Below are 15,558 nucleotides of genomic sequence, written 5' to 3'. Positions count from 1 at the left end.
AGGCAGGTGGATCTCTGTGAGTTCGAGCCCAGCCTGGTATACAAAATGAGTTTGGGACAGCCTGTTACACAGAGAAATTCTGTCTAAAAAACCAAAAACAAACAAACAAACACTGACTGAAACCAACTTGATGGTTAACTGGGCTTACACTCAGATCACAGTCAACCGTTGAGGGAAGTCAGAAACCAGGGAGGAAGACTGCTTACTGGCTTCTTCCCCATGGCTTCCTACACTTGCTTATACAACCCAGAAACTGATAGAGGCTGTAATTCCCCACAGACAAACCCAGGGACCAATCCAATGGAGGCTGTTCTTATACTAACGGTCCCTTCTCAAGTGATTCTAGCTTGTGCCAATTGACAAAAACTAACCAGCACAGATGCCCTGACTGAAAATAAATGAATAAATAAAAATTTAAAGCTTTTTATTTAGTTTATTTTTTATTTATTTACTATTGGCTGGCCTGGAATTGACTGTATAGTCCAGCCTGGCCTTGAACTCACAATTCTTACACTTCAGTCTCTTGAGTAGTGGGATTGCAGTCACGTACTGCCATGCCTGGATGATTTTACTGTCTAAATGCGGAACATTACCATGGTTCCCCAGAGCAGAGCCATGTAAGGAGGGCCACTGAGAGGTACTGGTTCCCCAGAGCAGAGCCATGTAAGGAGGGCCACTGAGAGGTGCTGACTTCTGTCCCGTCACCCTGTCTCCGTTGTTGGCCTTGCACGCAAGCACCCCTACTCGTTGAGCCACCTTGGGCCCTCCTAATTTTAAAAACTTACATGTCAGTAGTAACAAATGTTCTTAATTCTCCTTCGTTGGAGATTGTGGAGTTTTGGTTTTGTTGTTGTTTTTCTGAAGTTTAGTTTTACTGTAAGGAGAATTCTGGGACAATATCTTATCTTTCATTATTTAAAAGATGTTGTTGGGGCTGGAGAGATGGCTCAGCGGTTAAGAGCATTGCCTGCTCTTCCAGAGGTCCTGAGTTCAATTCCCAGCAATCACATGGTGGCTCACAACCATCTGTAATGAGGTCTGGTGCCCTCTTCAGGGGTGCAGGTACACATGCAGGCAGAGTATTGTATTCATAATAAATAAATAAATAAATCTTTAAAAAAAAAAAAAAGATGTTCTGGACTGGAGTGTAGCTCAGCGGCAAAGCCCTTGCCTGGCATACACCAGACCCTGGGCTTAGTTCCCAGTACTGCAAAATAAATAAATAAAAATAAAAGATTAAGAAAAAGGGGCATTGTTCTACCTTTTGGCTTCACAGTTTCTGATGAGAAATGCCCAGTCCACCATCACTGAAATGTTTCTCCCTAACATGTAGCTTGGCTGTGGTTTGGTTTTTGTCTTTTGAGACAAATTCTCATGTATACCAGTTTGTCCTGGAATCCCTAGGTGGTGGAGGATGACCATGAACTTCTGATCCTCTGCCTCCATCTCCCAAATGCTTGGATTACAAACCTGCACCAGCACGCACGGATGGTGTGGTTCTAAGGATAGAGTCCAGGGCTTGCGAGTGTTGGACGAGAGCACTCTGCCATCTGAGCCACATCCCTAGCCCCTCAGTTTTCTTTTTCCTTTGCCCTTTGCTTTTGGCGTTTAGCTCTATTATGGTGTGTCTAAGCATATATTTCTCTGTTATGGTGTGTCTAAGCATATATTTCTCTGTTGTGGTGTGTCTAAGCATATATTTCTCTGTTATGGTGTGTCTAAGCATATATTTTTCTGTTACGGTGTGTCTAAGCATATATTTCTGTGGGATTTACTGAGATTCCTTTTTGTTTGCTTAGAGTGCTCCCCCCGCCCCCGACCATTTCCTTCCTTCCTCCTTCCTGAGGTAGGTCTCTCTCAGTAGCCCGACTTTTGATATTCTTTCTGTCTCAGTCTCTCGGGTACTGAGATGCTTGACATGCACTATCGTGCCCAGAGTAGAGTTACCTATTGGTTATTTTGAATTTATATAGCAATTGTATAAGCTTGGAGTATAGTTGGACAATAGAGTATTTTCCTAGTAGTAAGGCCTTGGGTTACAGCTTTTGGGCACCTTTTCTTTCTTGGGGATTCTCTGAGAAGGTGGGGTTTGGAGAGAGAGGAATGGGACTTTCCGGATCAAGCAGGCGTGAGCTGGAGGTTCCAGCCAAATACCCTCTGCAAGATCAGCAAGAGCTCCCAGCCCTGCAGCCCCTGAAGTTGTTCTTCTAGGAAGTACCTGTGGATGTTTCCTTTGTCCTTCGTGTTTGCTCTTCTTTTGCTCTTTGGATCCGTCTCTCATTTATACCACCTGGCGGCAAGTCTTAGCAGTGTTCAGCCTAGAGGTTTGTTCTCCATGATTCTGTTTTTTTCTGTGGTCAGATCTTCTCAGGGGCAGCTCTGTGTGGAGAGGGAGGTCAAGCCTTTAAAAAGATCTTGAATGCCTTTCTTTCAGGGATCTCCCTGATAGTTTGGCCTGCTGCGCCCTGGTGTCCTGAGTAGGTAGTGTGTTTTAGTCTCCCTCTACTGAACACATTGTGCAACTACAAGGCAAAAGGGATGAGAGAGGAGAGGAAGACAGAAAGGGGAAGCCTTTTCTGTGCTCTTGAAACAACCAGGACGTGGCCACTCCTAGGTTTGGTTTGAAGAGAAAGTTTATTGTCGATCATAGGAAGAACATGGCCAGGAGCATCTAGAAGGGTCCAGACTGAACTGGGCCATGAGAGGAGAGAGAGAGGAAGAGAAGAGAGAAGGGTCAAGAGAACAGTCATGGGCCAAAATACCAGGAGACCACACAGCCAAACTGGTTGAGATTATATAGGGCAGAGCAGTTACTGGGGGAGGGGCTTGAGAGTTCAGGTAGGGGGCGGGGTGAGAAGTGCTGAGGAGCCAGGATTTTCTAACAGGTCAGGACTGAGGGCAGCTCATGGCCAGAGTCCTCCTTGATATGTTAATAGACACTCAGTTAGTTATTTGTCCCGGGTTTGAGACCTAACACCCTCCCTTACCACTTTCCAGTTCCTCCCCATCTCCCTTCCTCCTTGGATCCATTCCCTTTCTGTCTCTCATTAGAAAACAAACAGTTGTCTAAATGATAATAATAAAATACAATAAGATAAAACAAAAACCAACATTAGAATTGGACAAGACAAACAGAAAGAAAAGAGTCTTAAGAGAAGGCATAAGAATCAGAGACTCTTGTTTGGACACTCAGGAATCCCATTAAAACAGTAAACTGAAAGCCATACTATTTAAAAAAATATATTTTTTTGTTTTTATTTTTTCGAGACTGGGTTTCCTCTGTAGCTTTGGAACCTGTCTTGAACTAGCTCTTATAGACCAGGCTGTCCCTGAACTCACAGAGATCTACCTGCCTCTGCCTCCTGAGTGCTATGATTAAAGGTATGCGCCACCACCTGCTCAGCAAAAAACATTTTTAATTTTATGCCAGGCATAGCAGTGCACACCTTTAATCCCAGCAGAGGCAGGTGGGTATCTGTGAGTTCAAATCTTGCCTGGTCTACCTGGGTACCCTGTGCCTTTAAGAGACAAGTCCTGCCCACTCCCAATCCCTCCTGCCCACCAGGCAAGAGGATCTCCCTCCTCCTCTCCAGCCAGCTTTCTTGCTCTCTCTCTCTCTCTCTCTCTCTCTCTGTAGAGGTGGCTTCTGCCTCTCTCCCTTCTCCCCCACTCCTTCCCCTTTTCCCTTTCTTTCTTCTCTTTCCCTCTCTCTTCTTCCCCTCCCCCCACTAAATAAACTATATCCAAGCTCTCTCCACATGGCATATCTGTCTCTCTCCCACCGCAGGGCACCCATGCAACCTTGGGTCACCAGCATCATGAATGATAACATACAGGATATCTATGGTTGCATAGTGAGACCCTGTCTTTAAAAAAAAAAAGTTTTTAGCCAGGTGGTGGGGCACACACCTTTAATCCCAGCACTCGGGAGGCAGAGGCAGTTGGATCTCTTGAGTTTGAGGCCAGCCTGGTCTATGAGACCTAGTTCCAGGAAAGGCTCCAAAGCTACATAGAGAAGCTATGTCTTGAAAAACCAGAAAAAAAAAAAACCAGAAGAAAAAAGTTTTAATTTCTTCTCCTAACTTTAAAAAGATGTATTTATTTATTTATTTATTTATTTATTTATTTATTTATTTATCTGTGTACATGTTTTCCTTGCACGTACATCTGTGCATCGTATATGTACCTGATGCCCTTGGAGGCTAGAAGAAGCAATGGATGCCCAGGAACTAGAATTATCTCAAAAAAAAAAAAAAGGCACATGGTTGTAATCACAGTACATGGGGAATAGAAGCAGAATGAGTAGCCATTCAAGACCATCCTTGGCTATACATCAAGTTTTAGGGCAGCCTGGGCTACATGGGACACTTAAAAAAAATGCTACCTCGTTCACAGAGGATCAAGTTCATGGTTTATATCTAACTGACCAATGAGAAGTCTTTGACATAGTAAACAGGGAAGTGAGACCCACACTGTCATGGAAACCACCAAAATAGCTAAAACGAAAAATTGGCAACTTAATGACTGGGAAGAAGATGAAGTCACTGGAATCTTGAACCAACCGAGAGGAATCTTAAATTAATACAACCACTTTAAATAGTTATTCAACATTCTTGCCAAAGCTAGTTGTAAATGTGAGGCTCCTTTAACTAGCCATTCCGTTCATTGGTATTGGTAAACAGAAAATGTCTGTCACTTCCGCTGAAAAGACTGCTCACAACTGTGCAGCATGGCCAAACACCAGGGACTCTCCATATTCTTATGGAATGGATTTATGAGCTACGGAATCTCACAGCGAAATTCTGTGTGGCGTGAGAATGAGTGGGCTACACACAGCTGTGATGACGAGTGGCTCTCAGAGGTGGGGTGTTAAATGAGATTTGTCTCCATCTAGGTATGGGTTCCCTATGTGGGTTAAGACAGAGCTTGCTTACCATAGGCCGCTTTTCTGTCCTTCCAGCTGCTCCCCAAATGACTTCACAGAGACTTGATATTTATAAATATCCGGCTGATAGCTTAGGCTTGTTTTTCCGCTAGCTCTTATAACTTAAATCAACCAGTTTCTATTCACCTGTGTACTGCCCCAGTTCTGTTTACTTCATATATGTCTTTCCCATCCTGCTCACTGTGCATCTCATGGCAGCTCCTCTGACTCTGCCCTTCTCCCCAGGGTTCTCTCTGCCCTGGAATCTCATGGCATCTCCACCAACTCCACCCTTCTCCCGAGCGTTCTCACTGCCCTGGAGTTCCTGCCAAGCCATTGGCTAATCAGCTTTTTTTTTTTAAAGATTTATTTATTATGTATACAGTGTTCTGTCTGCATGTGTGCTTACAGACCAGAAGAGGGCACCAGATCTCATTACAGATGGTTGTGAGCCACCATGTGGTTGCTGGGAATTGAACTCAGGACCTCTGGAAGAGCAGTCAGTGCTCTTAACCTCTGAGCCATCTCTCCAGCCCACTAATCAGCTTTTTATTAACAATGAGAGCACCCATCTTCACCGTGTACAGAAGGATTATTCCACAGCAGCTTGCCGTGCACAAGACCCTGGCTCTTCTGTCCTTTGGTTCACAGCACTAGACAAGAGAATTCTGTTGATCTTGTGCTTTTTTTTTAAAAACAGGGTTTCTCTGTATAGTCTCGGCTATTGGATCTTTTCCTTTTCTCTCTTCTTCCCACTTCTTATAGCCCTGTCTGGCTTTGAATTTGATATATAGCTGAAGATGCCCTGAACTCCCAATCCTCCTGCCTCCGTCTCCTAGCTTTGAACACTTTCCTCCATATGTCATACACTTCAGTACAAACTTCCACGAGTGAATTAAGGCTTGATTCCTTTTGTTCGTTTGCTTTGTAAAGGAGTGACCTTTAGTCTATTATTGCTCCCTTATTGAACTCATGAAATTAATTTTTTTCACTTGATCCACTGGGATCTACTTGATCAAGGGTTCCTTAGGTGTGTTTATTCTTGTCAAGTGGATCCCAGTGAATCAAGTGAAAAAAGCTTGCCGTAGTTAGAAGATTTCTATGTCAAGAAAACTGGGTTGTCTCTTATCTCTGAATCTTCTTTTAATGTTGGGTTTGTGTGTGTGTGTGTGTGTGTGTGTGTGTGTGTGTGTGTGTATGCATGTGTGTGTGTGTACTGACAATCAAAGCCGTAGGATTCCTGCATATTAAACACACTGACATACCTATTCGCTGTACCACTGAGCTATACTGCCAGCCAAAGGAGAATTATCTTCTGTTTGTTGTTTTGAGACAGGATCTTACTGTGTAGCCCAGACTAGCCTTCAACCTGAGGTTCTTCTGCCTCAGCTTTCCAGATTTTCAGATGCTGAGATTGCAGCACCCTGCCCAGTTGGGAATAATGTTGAATGACAACAACAAGGAACAAACAAAAACAACGCATAGGATGGATTTCCCCCAATTTTACCCAAATATCCCTAATGAAAAAGTAAGGCCTGCTGTGTACAGAACTTACCTGAAGGACCTGTAGGGGAATCTCTCTTGTCCAAACCTTTGCTGGAAATCTTTGCACAGTGCACAGAGGTCAGGCAGAATACATCTTGTGTTGACCCTTTTAAAGAAGAGCTTTTACATTCTAGTCCTAATCTGTGGGGCCCCTCTAACTGCTGGTTGTGTAACCTGATTCTGTTTGTCCTTCCCCCACCCTCTTCCTTTTGTTTTAGGGTTTTGTTGTTCCTGTGTTTGTTTTTGCAGATCTTTTCACAGACGCCGCTGAGACTGAACAAATGGCCCTGAGCCTGGAAGACTCGGAAGGGGTTTATTTTGTGCCCTCGTTTAATGGATTACAGGTATTCTTTAACAGAACTGACATGAAAGGTGCATTCTAGGACGAGGAAACTGTGCTGAGTTAGCACAGATTCTGTAGGCGAGCAGTGCGTTCTCTAAGACCCTGATGGTTTGGCTGCAGTGATAGAATTCAGCTGCTGTTGACTTTCAGCTCTAAACCTAAAAGTTAGCAGGTTTGTCATAGAATGTTTAATACGGCTTAGGGTTGGGTTCTAAATAGGCACTTCTGAGCTGTTGGGCTGTAAAAGGGGCTTTTTCTGTCCTACCTGGTCCCGAGACCCTTTTAAAATAATCACTCAGAGACTTAATATTAATTACAAACTGTTTGGCCTAATTAGCTCAGGCTTATTATTAACTAGCTCTTACAACTAAATTAACCCATTTCTATTAGTCTGTATTTTACCATGAGTCTCATGGATTGTTACCTCACATCTTGCTTCCTCAGTGACTGCTGGCATCTCTTTGACTTTGCCCTTCTCAACCTTATCTCTGCTTGGATTTCCCACCTGACTCTTATTCTGCCTGGCTATTGGCCAAATCAGCTTCTTTATTTACCAATGGTAATAAAATATAGTCACAGCTTACAGAGGCGTTATTCCACAGCATTTCTTTCTTTCTTTCTTTCTTTCTTTCTTTCTTTCTGGATTTTCGAGACAGGTTTTTCTGTAGTTATTGATGTCTGTCCTGGAACTAGCTCTTGTACACCAGGCTGGCCTCAAACTCACAGAGATCTGCCTGCCTTTGCTCCCAAGTGCTGGGATTAAAGGCATGGGCCACCACCGCCCAGCTCCTTTCTTTCTAATCAATTAGAAAGGAAGATTTTAATTTTAACATAGTAACACTGCATAAAATAAAACAGTTATTAAGTAAGAATAACAGTTACGATATTTAGTTTATTTGTATCTGACAAATTTAAAGAAAATAATTATCCTGTCTTGGCGAGTCTAAAGTTTTATATATCTAATTTATCTTTTTATCATAACTAAGAAAAGCTATAATTATGACGATCTAGTCTTCATCTCCATCAAAGACCTGAGAAGGAATTATTATTACCTGAGTAAGTAGGAAGTGCAAGTAAGTGACTTTGAAAAAAATACAAGAAATGACAGAAACAGCTGGCTACCTGAACAGTCTCCTTTTTTTTTTTTTTTTTTTTTTTTTTTTTTTTTGTAACATTGGGGCATCCAGCTTGGGCTATAGGCCTAGAATATTTGACAGACTGCTTTCAGAAGCAGGAAGATTTGAAGGACTATCCTACCCTGTCTCAGCAAGGTTCAGCAGTTGCTTTTTCTTGTGTCCTGTTTGTCCGGATTGGACAGTGTGCTTACTGTCAGTAGTCAAGGCAAGGACAATTTTTTCCCCAATAGGCCAGTTTTGCCGAGAAGAAAACAAACTCCATATGGAGTGTCTTCAGTGCCCATTATCCTCTTGGGAGTAGATCAGTGCTGCCAGCAGAAGTCATTTCTCACTTCAACAGAATTATAAGTTATTAAAACACTTTAAATGCTATATTCTTTAGTGTTTGAAGTATATGGACGTTACCTATCTTTGTGGAATATATCTTTTCACACCCAGAAAACCTAACTAACATGACTATGAGTTTGACAAACATGGATGCTTATTAACCTTTAATTCTTATTAACCTATACAGCTTAAAGGCTAAAGCTTCACATACAGTGTGTATCAGCAAATGGGTATTCTTTACTTAAGAGAATGTACTGTGGAGAATGAGAAAAAGTCACTGGCCCTGGTAATACATGACTTTAATCCCAGCACTAGCACTGTGGAGGTAGAGGTAGGAAGTTTCTGTAAACTCAAGGCTGGCTAGGACTTCATAGAGAGACCTTGTCTCAAAAACAAAACAAAACAAAAAAAGAAAAGAAAAGAAAAATGACATTATGGTACACACATATAGCTATGTATTTATTCTGAAATGTCTCTTTGGGTTTCATTAGCTTTTTTCCAAAAATTAATTTTACTTTTCAGCTTTTATGGTAGATAGTGGTTCTTTTGCTTGATCAAAAGTGACCTCAGGCTGGGCAGTGGTGGCACACACCTTTAATCCCAGCATTCAGGAGGCAGAGTCAGGGCCTGAGTTCAAGGCCAGCCCGGTCTACAAGAGCTAGTTCAGGACAGGCTCCAAAGCTACAGAGAAAAAAAAAGTTATCTTAGTAAAAGGCCTGACTTTGAAATACTTAACTTTATAGCTAATTAACAGAGTTGTGCTTGCCTCTGACTTAGAATGCTGTCACAAGGATGTAGGAAAGTTTTCAGGTGTAGAATTAGGAATAAAATTAACCAGGCAGTGGTAGCACAGGCCTTTAATCCCAGTACTCAGGAGGCAGAGGCAGGTGGATCTCTGGGTGTTTGAGGCCAGCCTGGTCTACAGAGCGAGTTCCAGGACAGCCAAGGCTATACAGAGAAAGCCTGCCTCAAAAACAAAACATACAAAAAGCAAAATATACTCCTTAAATAAAGCAGCTCCTGTAAATATTTTTCAGGTCTGGGGAAGTAGAATGTAATCGGGGGTTCAAGGCTGGCTATGCCTACATAGTGAGTTCAAGGCTAAATATGCCTATGTAAGAACTCTATCCAAAGACAACAGCCAAATATGTTGGCATATACCTTTAATCTCAGCTCTTAGGAGGCAGAAGCAGGTGGATTTTGGTGAGTTTGAGGGACAGCCTCATCTACATAATGAATTCCAGACCAGTTGGGGCTACATGGTGAGACCCTGTCTCAAAATAAATAAATAAATAAATAAATAAATAAATAAATAAATAAGTTATCTTGCTTAATCAGCTCTTGGGATTGTAATTCATTTTCAATTATTTAAATGTGTTCTTCTAGCATAGCTGTGTTTTGTGATACATGTCGAGCCTGTAGATGAAATTTAGAACATAAATGTGTTCTTTTCTCTCTTCTTCAGGCCCCATTGAATGATCCCTGTGCTTGTGCCTCTTTTATGGGTTTGAAGCATTCCACCAGTAAATACCATCTTGTCCGAGCGATACTGGAGTCAATAGCTTTCAGGTAAAGCATGCCGGAACTCCCTCTGCCACCTCTGTGCTTCGTCATTTCCTGGAGATTGGCTGCCAAACGGAAATTTTTCCCCAGAAAAGATTCTTTTTTGAATACGTGTTTCTTTATTTTGTGTGTGTATGTGAGTGCTTGAATATATGTATGATATGTGCTGCATTTGTGCAGAAGTCCTCAGAGGCCAGAAGATGTGCTGGATCTCCTGGAATTAGAGTTACAGACAGATGTGAGTTGCCATGTGGGCGCTGAGAACTGAACCAGGTCCTCTGCAAGAACAGTTAGTGCTCTTAACTGCTGAACCATCTCTCCAGCCCCTCAATTCAGTGTATAGTATATATGATATTATTTGTTCTTGTGGCTGTATTTAATAGTACCAGGACCACCTAAAAATGGAATGTTTTTTAAAGATAGCCCAGGCTGTGAATATAACTCAGTAATAGAGCTTATACTTTGTGTATATGAGGGTCTGAATTTTATCTCTATTATTCTTACAAGGGAGAATTCAAACCAACAGCAATTTGTTATACCCAAAGACTAAATAATAGGAATTATTCTTTACCTATGTTTTCCCCTGGTCTTTTGATTATTGGACAAGTGTAGTGTATGGTTAATACTGGTTGTCAACTTGAAATGCCTTAGAGTTGCATAGGAGATAAATATCTGGGCATGTGTATGAGGGCATTAATTCCTGTACACTTAAAGAAAATAAATCTTCAAAGAATAATTGAGGTTGGGCAGGGGTGGCACACGCCTTTAATCCCAGCACTCAGGAGGCAGAGGCAGGTGGATCACAGCATGTTCCAGGACAGCTAGAGCTGTTACACAGAGAAACTCTGTATTGAAGAGAGAGAGAGAGAGAGAGAGAGAGAGAGAGAGAGAGAGAAGTATTTCTTTCATTTAAAGTAACTTTTTATCAATACAAAATGATATATTTGGCACTTTTACATGTTGTTTGGGTATATCATAGTAAAGACTATCGATTAAATAGATAATTGCTTGAAATGCTTCTTTATAGATTGGCAATAAACTAAGCCTAGTTGTAAAATTAAAATTATACTGTTGCACAAGAAGATGGATCACATGAGGCCCTGAGCTTGCATCGTCGAGTATAGGTTTGTCTGTGTCTGGTTGCCAGGATTTTAGTAGTTTCTTTTGCATCTTTTATCAAGTCAAGTCAATGAAGCCATAGTTCTTATTTGTTTGTAACATCAGAGTGAAATATGAATTTTGACATGAATATGCTCTCAGTAGTTACCTTGTCTTTGACTAGGAACAAACAGTTATATGATATGCTGCAGAAGGAAATCCAGATCCCCGTCACGAATATCCGGTATGTAAGCTTTGTTTACACAGGCCCAGGGCCAGTTAGGAGCGACACAACCAGCCTGATGAGTTGCTAGGTGATTAAGCGGTCCCCTGGGTTTGAGCCCTAGCAACACAAAACAAGCAAACTAGAATTTTTTTTTTTTTTGGTTTTTTGAGACAGGGTTTCTCTGTAGCTTTTGGAGCCTGTCCTGGAACTCCCTTTGTAGACCAGGCTGGCCTCGAACTCACAGACATCCTCCTGTCTCTGCCTCCCAAGTGCTGGGATTAAAGGCGTGCGCCACCACCGCCCGGCTAGAATTTTTTTTTTTTTAAAGCAGTAGCTATTATTTGTTTTCATTTTTTTCTTGACTTCTAAAGCTTGTGCCTGGTTCTTTAACAATAAAATTGTCGGTCATAGCAATTTGGAGAGAAAAATGCTAGTTTTGGATTATTGAGACTATAACACTTTGAAATTTTAGGGATACTGACTGTCAATCATGTATATTATATAGAAATGATTAACATTCATTATTGTGTTGTAGGTATCCTTTTGGTGTGGAAGCATCAAATTGTTTTACCCTCTTTAAGATCCCAGTGAATTCTTCTGTTGACTTAGTTTATTTTACTTGTCATAATTTTGAACTAGTGCCAAAAAAGTTAGACCCAAGACCTGAATAAGGAACAGTATTTACTGGACAGTGGTGGCGCACACCTTTAATCCCAGCTGTCGGGAGGCAGAGGCAGGCCGATCTCAGTGAGTTCTAGGCCAGCCTGATCTACAGAGTGAGTTCCAGGGCAGCCAGGGCTGCATAGAGAAACCTTGTCTTGAAAAACCAAAACCAAATAAATAAAACTTCTCCCACTAAAAAATAAAAGCATAGGTTTGGGATGCGGCTCAGTGGTACCTGCTTTCTTAGTACCTGTAAAGCCAGCATTCTCCCCTCCCCAAAAGTTAACTTCAAAAACACCAGTAACAACATAAAAATAGTTAACGTTTTACACAGTAACTCACCCCGAGGTTCTTGCTTCCCACAGGGCGGATGGAGGCGTCTGTAACAACGCATTCGTCATGCAGATGACTTCAGACTTGTTTAATGCGAGGATAGACAGACCCGCCCACTTCGACATGTCCTGCTTGGGCGCGGCCACCCTGGCTGGCCTGGCTGTTGGTACGTGAGGACTTTATCATGAGCACTTGATTGTAAGCTGTTTCTGCACTAGCGCGGCTCATCCCCTGTCACAAAATTCCAGCGAGCTTGTGTCTGTCAGACTTCTGGCTCTCCAGCCGTCCTCTGATCTTCTGTGGGCGTGTCACCCCGACTGCCCTAACTTTACTCCCTAGAAGAATGTGAAGTCAGGGGTGTGGTCAGCTGCTTTGGTCTCCAGCAAGGGATGGCCTTGCGATGGACTTTCTCAGGGTACGATAGTAAAGAAAAGAGACATAAGACAGGTATTGCTCAGGGAGTCTCCTGAGGTAAGGAACCACCACAGTTACCCTTTGTGGTGGGCACTACAAAGAAGAGCTAGAATTTGTAGCCAGAGAGCAGGGCGAGGACCAAGAGATGAGAACTATCTAAAAGGAAATGTTAGGGGTACGAGGAAATTCTAGCTAACCCAACCCAATGGGATCCTCGGTGGAAGCAGGGAAGAGGTACTAGACAATGCCTGGGGTAAATTTTGAGACTCAGAAGTTGTGGCATTCTTGAAAAGCGATCAGGCCAGGCGGTGGTGGCTCTTGCCTTTAATCCCAGCACTTGGGAGGCAGAAGCAGGCAGGTCTCTATGAGTTTGAGGCCAGCCTGGTCTACAAAGCCAGTTCCAAGACAGGCTACAAAGCTACAGAGAAACCCTGTGTTGAAAAACAAAAAACAAATGAGAGAGAGAGAGAGAGAGAGAGAGAGAGAGAGAGAAAGAAAAGAGATCAGAAGCAGTACAGTGTAGAGTCTGAAGGTTTTCCCCACTAGGCCTGTCTTTGTGTTAGAAATCAGCCATTCCTTTACTTACAGCCTTTTTTTTTTAAAGATTTATTTATTTATTTATTTATTTATTTATTTATTTATTATGTATACAACATTCTGCCTCAATGTATGCCTGCACGCCAGAGGAGGGCACCAGATCTCAGTACAGATGATTGTGAGCCACCATGTGGTTGCTGGGAATTGAACTCAGGACCTCTGGAAGAGCAGCCAGTGCTCTTAACCTCTGAGCCATCTCTCCAGCCCCTACTTACAGCCTTTCTTGAGTCCTGGGAATTGAGAAGCTAAAGCCACAGTTCCTGGTCTCTGGTGGGATGAGACAGATGCAACTGGTGATCAGATCTGTGATAAACCCAGCAAAGGTTGACGGTGTGAAGCCACCTGGGTAGGAGCTCCAGGAGAGGCAGCTGTGGCCTAGCTTCTAACAGAGCAGGTTGAGGGGAGAGGGGGAGGTAGAGGAGAGGAAAGCACTGCTGTGGAGGGAAAGAGGGGTGGCTGCTAGGCTCCATAGTGAGACCCCAGGAAATAAAAAATTCTGGAAATAAAAATTTTAAAATATATATGTTATTTATTTACTCTATAGATAACCTTGCCATGTAGCCTAGGCTGTCCTCAAATTCCAAATCCCCTTGTCTCAGCCTTTCAAGAGCTGGTATTAGAGAAATGAGTTACTGAACACACAAAACATATTCTCATTACTAGATTTTATTTACTAATATGCAACTGATAAACAAATGAAACCTATTAGTAGTCATTTAGAACCCTTTATGAATTAATATCCTCGAGTGTAGTACAAATAACTAACTTCATAAATACAAAGAAATCTTAGAAAAAAAGAATTGTGTATTGGGTTGGTGACAAATGCTTGCCTGTGATTCCAGCACTCAGGAGGTAGAGGCAGGAGGATTAAACATTTCAGGCCAGCCTCAGCAACATGTGCCTGTCTGAAAATGTGTATGTGTACACACATGCACACACACACACATATGTGTGTTTGTCAGTTTGAGAATACTTGCCTGTTGTGTGTGCAGCTCTCTGCTCAATCCTGATACAAACAAAAAATGGCTTAATGCCATTCAAAAAGAAAGAGTTTTTAAAAAAGCAAAATATTTTTTTAAAGATTGTTTTATTATGTATACAGTGTTCTGCCTGCATTTATACATGCAGGCCAGAAGAGGGGACCATATCTCATTATAGATGATTATGAGCTACCATGTGGTTGCTGGGAATTGAACTCAGGACCTCTGGAAGAGCAACCAGTGCTCTTAACCTCTGAGCCATCTCTCTAGCCCTCAAAATGTTTTTTAGAATCCTAATGTATCTATTCTCTAGTATATCTTTTTGATCATGTATACACTGCCAAAGTCACAAGTATTCTGTACTTTTTTTTTAATTATTTTATATATATAGTGTTCTGCCTGCATGTACGCTGCTCACCAGGAGAGCGCACCAGATCTCATTATAGATGACTGTGAGCCACCATATGGTTGCTAGGAATTGAACTCAGGCCCTCTGGAAGAGCAGCCAGTGCTCTTAACCTCTGAGCCATTTCTCCAGCCCCTGGATTGCGTTTTAACATTCTAACTTTTCTCCTTGTTCACAGTTCACATAAGCTGGTGGATATATTTCATGAACTCATTCATTATTTGCCTTAAATTCTGAGAATTTTTTTTTTTCTCGTCTGTAGGATTTTGGGCTGACAAAGAAGAGCTACAGAAGCTGAGGCAAAGTGAAATGGTGTTCAAGCCCCAGAAGAAGTGGCAGGAATATGAAATGAACATGGAAAACTGGGTGAAAGCCGTGAAGCGCTCCATGAATTGGTATAACAAGGCGTAGCACTGAGGAGCCGACAGATCCCCACCGGCAGCCTGGCAAGACACGGACTGGAGAAGCTCAGGGAATCCCGACATGATGGTGGCCGAGAGGAGATGATTTGAAGCGAGCCTCACGAGCAGAGAAAAAGTGTTGCTCTTTTTAAAAACTCACTAAGGAAATTGTCTTGCTTTTTTTTTTTTTTTTTTTTTTTTTTTTTTTTTTTTTTTTTTTTGGTTTTTCGAGACAGGGTTTCTCTGTGGTTTTGGAGCCTGTCCTGGAACTAGCTCTTGTAGACCAGGCTGGTCTCGAACTCCCAGAGATCCGCCTGTCTCTGCCTCCCGAGTGCTGGGATTACAGGCGTGCGCCACCACCGCCCGGCTTGTCTTGCTTTTTAAATCCAAGTCTTAGTGAAATTTTAAATCAGCAATACCTCAAAATTGTGTCTTCTTTCTTCTAGCAACTTCCAAAGGACTTTTCCCACTCTCAGCTGCACTTTGATATTTGAGTCCTCCTTTTTCTACACAGGGTCAATGGTGCACAGGTCGTAGTCATTCGCCCTCAGAGAGCTAATCGTTCTGGGTCAAGCACCATCGCATTTTTAAAAATATTATGA

The 15,558-nt window shown here is 42.2% G+C and overlaps 1 protein-coding gene across 1 annotated transcript in view; it reads left to right on the top strand.

The window, feature by feature from the left end:
- The window catches only part of Gk5 (glycerol kinase 5), a 60,192-nt gene extending 45,060 nt beyond the window's left edge, over nt 1-15,132 (top strand). Inside the window, exons 12-16 of the mRNA XM_041677632.1 lie at nt 6,719-6,813; nt 9,741-9,844; nt 11,121-11,180; nt 12,191-12,324; nt 14,818-15,132. Of these exons, the coding sequence (XP_041533566.1) occupies nt 6,719-6,813; nt 9,741-9,844; nt 11,121-11,180; nt 12,191-12,324; nt 14,818-14,966 (542 nt within the window). The 3' untranslated portion in view covers nt 14,967-15,132. The remainder of the gene's footprint in view (nt 1-6,718; nt 6,814-9,740; nt 9,845-11,120; nt 11,181-12,190; nt 12,325-14,817) is intronic.
- The last annotated feature ends 426 nt before the right edge of the window (nt 15,133-15,558 follow it).

The sequence above is a fragment of the Microtus oregoni genome, unplaced genomic scaffold (assembly GCF_018167655.1).
Source record: "Microtus oregoni isolate MIOR12 unplaced genomic scaffold, Mior012 000028F_ref0000031, whole genome shotgun sequence".
NCBI classification, from domain to species: domain Eukaryota; kingdom Metazoa; phylum Chordata; class Mammalia; order Rodentia; family Cricetidae; genus Microtus; species Microtus oregoni.
Note: the sequence above shows the minus strand (reverse complement) of the source record. Positions and strands in the feature narration are given on the sequence as shown.